The 7500-nt window shown below is 40.4% G+C and overlaps 1 protein-coding gene across 2 annotated transcripts in view; it reads right to left on the reverse strand.

The window, feature by feature from the left end:
• The window catches only part of LOC143296097 (protein dispatched homolog 1-like), a 30279-nt gene that overhangs the window by 22278 nt on the left and 501 nt on the right, over positions 1-7500 (reverse strand). The window contains exon 2 of one of the 2 annotated variants that reach the window (XM_076607869.1): positions 5979-6664. In XM_076607869.1, coding sequence (XP_076463984.1) covers positions 5979-6312 — 334 coding nt within the window. In that variant the 5' untranslated portion in view covers positions 6313-6664. Of the gene's footprint in view, positions 1-5978; positions 7239-7500 lie in introns of both variants that reach the window. The other variant, XM_076607868.1, reaches the window with a different exon arrangement.

Raw genomic sequence — 7500 nt, forward strand, 5'->3', positions numbered from 1 at the left:
ATGTGTGTATGTTCTTTGCTATTAACACTTGTCGAAGCAATACCTCCACAAATATATGGCTGGTTTGCAATGTGAGAGAGAGAGACAGAGAGAGAGAGCCAGACAGACACACAGCCAGACGGACAGACAGAGAAAGAGAGACAGACTGAGACGGGAGAGAGAAAAGGAAAAAAACGCCTATCTTTGTAATACACATATGGCGCCGGTGCCTGTGGCCACGAAAACGTTTAAGGCGAAACGTTTCTTATCTTTGGTTCTCATTCTCGAGAATAAATAATAAATAATTAAATGAACATATAAAACAAAATTCTAAACAAATGAGTAAATGAATAGATACAATATTTAGTAAAAAAAATAAATACAGTCGAAGCCGCTTATAACGAATCGTCCGGGACATTCAAAATTGTTTCGTTATACCTGTCATCCAACGTGTGTGTTTTGTTTTGTTGTTTATGACGATTTTCTCCCAGGTTGCTTCGTTATATCCGGCGTGCTCTCTCTCTCTCTCTCTCTCTCTCTCTCTCTCTCTCTTCATTTTAAGTCTGCCGTACTAGAGAGCATTTTTTGTGCTTGTGACATCTTGACAAAAAAATCACAATAACCAAAAACAGATCACCTTCACCTTCACCTATCCCGTACTCTTGTGGACCGTTGGGGCGCCACAGATGATCTGGCAACCAGCATCCTCCAGTCCTCTCGGTTTTCTGACCTCCTGATTGTATCGCTCAACCTCAAGCCCGTCCATTCTGGGATGTTGTCCTCCCATCTCTTCCTCTGTCTGCCTCTCCTTCTCCCTCCCTGCACTAAGCCCTGCAGGAATGTCTTGGCAAGCCCTGATGATCTCATGATATTAGCCATACCATTTGAGCTTGCGTCTCTTGACCAAGGTCAACAGGTCTTCGTAGGGCCCGATGACTTGCCTGATTCTGTTTCGAACTTCTTCGTTCGTAATATGATCTTTGTAGGAGATGTCCAGGAGTCTTCGAAAGCATCTCATCTCAGCGACTGTATTCTCTTTTCTATTTCAGCTGTTAAGGTCCACGATTCACATGCATACAAGAGTATTGATGTCACCAGGGTACGCATCAGTTTGATCTTTGAGCCGAGTGCAATGTTCCGGTCGTTCCAGATGTACCTCAGTTTTGTGAGGAAAAACAGATAGTGTCTGATTAAGGTCTGGAAAAGAAAATGATGTGTGTGTGTGTGTGTGTGTGTGTGTGTGTGTGTGTGTGTGTGTGTGTGTGTGTGTGTGTGTGTGTGTGTGTTTTGTTTTTTTGTTTTGTTGTTGTTGTTGTTGTTTTACTTTTCTCCATCAACATTTCTTTCAACGTCTTGAATAATTTCAAATGTTCGCTCCAGTGACAGACCTTTGCGACGTGGCGTGCAGACGCCATGATGAAATGGCCAATGAAATCAAAGCCTGACACCCTCCTTCCCCTTCACCCCACCCTCGTCCCTCCAGCATCTCTCCTCCGTATACGGTCGTTGAATCTTTGACCCCCAATGCGAGTCGACCACTCACAATCACAGACACTCGCTTTACAGGACAATATAATACGCTTTTATTCCTTACAAATTACAGAGGTGACGTTTACCATACAACAAACATACAGTAAAATATACCGTGAACTTTTAATCTGCCTACGTGTATGTGAAGCTGTGTAAGAAAATGGAACAAGCTCAGCAGCAAGTCAAACACATGTCAGTATAAACGTGTGATTTCAACAGACCGCTGGAAAGTTCCGCGACCATCTTGAATCTTGCGCATACAAATCTAACTTTTACTCGAAATTGGAAAAATGCCAAAAGGCGATAGACATAGACAAAAGCAGCAAACATACGTTGTCTTCCATTTTCTTCAGTTTATAGCCTACATTGCTGCAACCAAACTCTTATCAATTAAGTGCTATCGTACGCACAAACAAAAAAAAAAGAGCAAAAAATCGAAAAAAGAAGCCTACTGTTTCGCACATTCTACCTCTCTCCATTGCCTTTGTTGCTCGAAATTTCGGAGAGCCTATAAACTTCGAGGGCACAGATCATGTGACGTGCCTCTTTAAGTCATCAGTGTGAGCACCAGAACCCTCCAGCGGTCTATTAACAGTAACGCATATAAAGCTGTCCGTTTCACTTGCAAATGCGGACACTCCTCCCATCTCCCAAGAATGGCCAGCGAGCGATTGTGTGAAGAAATATGATTCTACATCGCAGCGAACTAACCAACCATTTCCGAGAAATGGTTCCCGGTCACAAAAGGAACCGCTTCGCCATATCCGGCTTGAACTCTTCACGGGGCCGATCTTATCATTCGCTTCAAGCTTTACAACCTGCGTCATCGCCCGCTGCGTGGGGACCCCAAGAGCGCCATTTCATTACATCAGACTTCTGACGTACTTTTTAGTCATGCCAAGAACGATTTTTTTCCAGGGCCAATCATTTTGCTTCGTTATATCCGGCATTCGTAAGACCCAACTTCGTTATTAGTGGCTTAAACTGTAGATAAATAAAAATGAATAAACTGAATCGATATAAACGTGTGAATGAGATAGACAGATAGACAGTTTAATAAATAGATCAAGATAAAATAGATAAATAAACAAATATACAAACAAATAAATGGATAAATGAGTAGATAATAAAGGAACAAATAGATAAATGAATGAATGAGTAAATAAATAAATAAATAAGTAAATAAACTGACGAATAAAGAGAGAAATGGAATTCTTCGGCATTCTACATTGTTCAGGGTGAAATGTCTGTGACACCTTATTTTCCAGCTGACATTTGATAGAAGTCAGAAACGCCCAGAGTTATTAAAAATGTATATATAAAAGAATCGAAAAAAAAAAAAAGATTTTTAAAGATAAATAAAATGATGAGAAAACGCACAGGTATACAGATCCGTAATGAATGGCGCGACACGGCACGTAACATATCGTGTCGGCATCCGTCATGGATATTTTTCACTTTTGCTCTTTTCTTCTCTTTTTTTTTCCCCCGCGCGCTAAGAACAGGTTCTGAATTAAGTTCCAGAACAAAACCGGAATGCAATATATATATCTATGCGCTGATCTTTCTCTGTCTCTGTCCCTCACACCCCTGTCTGTCTGTTTGTCTGCCTGTCTGGCTGTCTGTCTGTATGTATGTATGCATGTCTATCTCTATGTCTCTCTCTCTGTGTCCTCTCTGTCTCTATCTGTGTGTGTATGCTGTCTGTCTGTCCGTCTCTCTCTTCTCTCTCTCTCTGTCTCTCTCTCTCGCGCGCGTCCAAACGTTGTGTATGTATCATCACACATTGATTATTGTTGGCAGAGAATCATGTAGGCATGATAAGATATAAAAAAAAACAAAAAACAAACAAAAAAAAACAACAACTGCATGCTGAACTGAATGTCATGTGTGTGTGTGTGTGTGTGTTTGTGTGTGTGTCTGTGTGTGTGCGTGCGCGTGCTCATGAGCGCTGACTGCGGGTTGTCGGTCAGAGTGTTTTTTGTTTTTTTTTAAACATTTTTTTAATTCCATTTTGGTAGGTTGACATTTTACAACAACAACAGCATCTTAATGGACATTTATAAAGAAGAAAAAACAAACAAAGAACAAAAAACAAACAAACAAACACCATAAATACTTGGATAGAAACAGCCAAGCAGCTGGATTATACACTGGTTGGTTATCATCATGGAGTATTATCATTCATTTCTTAAGATCTTACACAAGCTGTCAAGGAATACAAACTGTCAAGTATCTTAGAACACGTTTACGGAAAGTGAACACCTCAATCATTTCTTATGAATATCAATAAAAAGAAAATAAATATGGGTGGTTATTTTTCGTTAATCATGAACAGGTTACTAATCATTTGTGATCAATAATTTGTAAGGCAGCCATCTGGCAGAGAAAATGGTATGGTTAAAGTTAATATATGCATTATATTTTTCAATTCTATATCGAGTTTTTAATTTGTTCAAAAAAAACTGATATTTGTGGAAAGCTGTCTTCAATTTTACATAAATATAAGTAATACTTTGCAAACAATATTATAAAACACAAAACAGCATCAGTTGTTATTGTCACATCATGTCGGTCAGAGTGTTTGCATAATTTGTATTTCTCTTTTTTGTCACAACAGATTATCTCTGTGTGAAATTCAGGGAGAGCGTGTCGTTACACTTAGAGCGCCCCCCGCGCCCCCACCCCCCCCCCCCCCCCCCCTTTTTTCCCCCCTGTGCGTACAGTCTTATTTGTTTTTCCTATCGAAGTGAATATTTCTACATAATTTTGCCAGGAACAACCCTTTTGTTGCCGTGGGTTCTTTTACGTGCGCATGTGAAATAATCTGGCAATGACCTATGTATACATTAAACATTAAAAATGTATACATTAAATATCAAATGACTGGTATATATATATATATATATATATATATATATATATATATATATATATATATATATATATATATATACTGTCTCTGGTGTCCTTAATTCAGCTATAGTTTCAAGTTGGCCAGAAAGTTTAGCAACACAATCCTTTTGTTTTGTTTTATTCTAGGACTCTTCTGTCGTCTACGCTGCACTGAATTGTGTATGTCTTGACTGTGTTCTGTTCTGGCGTTGGTTTTGTCTGAGTTGTTTTGTGTTGTGTTGTTTAGTGGTGAGGTTTGTCGTTGCTATTGTTCTTGATGTTACAGTGTGTGTGAATTATGCACCAGTTACAGTGGTGAGGTATGTCGTTGCTATTGTTCTTGATGTTACAGTGTGCATGAATTATGCACCAGTTACAGTGGTGAGGTATGTCGTTGCTATTGTTCTTGATGTTCTTGATGTTGTAGTGTGTGTGAATTATGCACACGTTACAGTGGTGAGGTTTGTCGTTGCTATTGTTGTTGATGTTACAGTGTACATGAATTATGCACCAGTTACAGTGGTGAGGTTTGTCGTTGCTATTGTTCTTGATGTTGCAGTGTGTGTGAATTATGCACCAGTTACAGTGGTGAGGTATGTCGTTGCTATTGTTCTTGATGTTACAGTGTGTGTGAATTATGCACCAGTTACAGTGGTGAGGTATGTCGTTGCTATTGTTCTTGATGTTGCAGTGTGTGTGAATTATGCACCAGTTACAGTGGTGAGGTATGTCGTTGCTATTGTTCTTGATGTTACAGTGTGTGTGAATTATGCACCAGTTACAGTGGTGAGGTATGTCGTTGCTATTGTTCTTGATGTTGTAGTGTGTGTGTGAATTATGCACCAGTTACAGTGGTGAGGTATGTCGTTGCTATTGTTCTTGATGTTACAGTGTGTGTGAATTATGCACCAGTTGCAGGTCTGCCTTGGTCCGGGCTTCTACCACTGACCGCCACCACCACCATCTTCCCTTCTCTCCCGCACACTGTACTGATACGCACGCATGCACGTGCGCACACGCATATACACATGTATGCACACATAAACTCACCTCACACACACACACATACACACACACACACACACACACATATATATATATATATATACACACACACACACACACACACACACACACACACACACACACATATATATATATATATATATATATATATATGTATGTATGTATACAGAAACAAATATACACTCAAAACACATACCCACACGCACTGACATACACTCACTCACAAACACGCACGCACGAACACACACATTATGCATATGAACACACACACACACACACACACACACACACACACACACACACACACACACATATATACACATATATATTATGTAGTACACACACACACACACACACACACACACACACACACACACATTATGTAGTATATTAACACACACACACACACACACACATGTATAACACACACACACACACGCACACACACATTATTTAGTATACACACACACACACACACATATTATGTAGTACACACACACACACACACACACACACACACACACACACACACACACACACACACTCACCGAAACACAAACGAGGACGGTTGGCGATCCATCGGATGAAGAAGAAGGGTGTCCTGTCTTCGGACGGATTTCCTCCCTTGTCCTCAACAACCGCTGCTGCTGCTGCTGCTGATGATGATAGCGATGATGCTGTAGACTCTGGAGCCTCGGTTTTTCGTACAGGGTTGGCGGGCTCTATGTACCAGCCTGCCCCTATGGCTCTGGATTTCTTGGATGGAGAGTTGTCTTCCATTGCGGGACTGACTGTGGAAGTGTTGGCGGCGGTTTTGGACGGAGACACTTGTATTCGACTTACTGCTGAGTTTGTTCTGTTTCCTTTCGTTGGGGAGCTCATGGTTATTTTTGTTTTTCTTTCTTTGTTTCTTTCTTCTTATTCTCCTTCTCCTTCTTCTTCTTCTCCTTCTTCTTCTCCTTTTTTTCCCTCTCCTCCAACTCCTCCTCCTCCTTCTTCTTCTTGGTTTAAATAATCTTTAATTGTTCAATAATACACATGAATACAATGCAATCAATGACAAAAGAGCATCAACAAGCTTAAAGCTCCTTCTTCTTCTCCTGCTTCTCCTTCTTCTCCACCTTCTCCTCCTTCTTCTTCTCCAGCCCCCCTTTCTTTGAGGGGAAAAGATGGGAGTTTCAATGAATACTTGGCTCTACAGTACGTTAATTATCGTGTGTGGCTCTCCAGTGACCTTTCATAGAGCAAAAGAAGATAATAAGGTCGAGGAGGAGGAGGAGCAGGCGTGTGTGTGCGGGAAGATCCGGTTTACTTGACCAACACACACGGTACACACGGTCAAGACTCAGAAGCACAACACAACTGTCGTCCGTCAGTGATTGCTGTGGCGCTTTGAGTTATTGGTATCAAACACTGATGCCGGGTTACAAACACGGACTTATAAACTTTATAATATCATGTATATTATTATAAATCCGTGGGTTACGCATCTTTCCTGTTTTCGATTGTCGCTTTGATTGAACATCAAATAATGACACTAGCATCCGGTTTCTGCAGTGGCTCTTTGACACACACTTGATTCACAGCTTGGATTGTCGGTCAGTAATTATACATGCAGCATGTGTGTGGTGATCGCTTTTAACTGCACAGCTTTTTTCTTTTCTTTTCTTTTTACCTAGGATGGCAGCTGGAATTATGCTGAACTTTGTTGCCCGGTATTGTCGGCTTGGCTATAAGCAACAATGTAAATTTATGCTCACTTTGGTAACCAGTGTCAACGTTTCAAACCATAAATTCTTCTTCCAGGACTGAGATCAGATGAACATATGTGTGTGTGTGTGTGTGTGTGTGTGTGTGTGTGTGTGTGTGTGTGTGTGTGTGTGTAATTATAAACAAATAAATAAAGAAACAAATAAACAGATAAACGATCAATAAATAAATAATACCACAACTCCGTTCTACAACTCTTTCAGGTCAAAACTTAACACCACTACCACCACCAACAACAACAACGACAACACAAGTTTTTCGCCATGACGTTTTGTGAAAACCGGCGAATCAAACACGGCG

This window comes from Babylonia areolata, chromosome 21 (assembly GCF_041734735.1).
Source record: "Babylonia areolata isolate BAREFJ2019XMU chromosome 21, ASM4173473v1, whole genome shotgun sequence".
Lineage (NCBI taxonomy): Eukaryota > Metazoa > Mollusca > Gastropoda > Neogastropoda > Buccinidae > Babylonia > Babylonia areolata.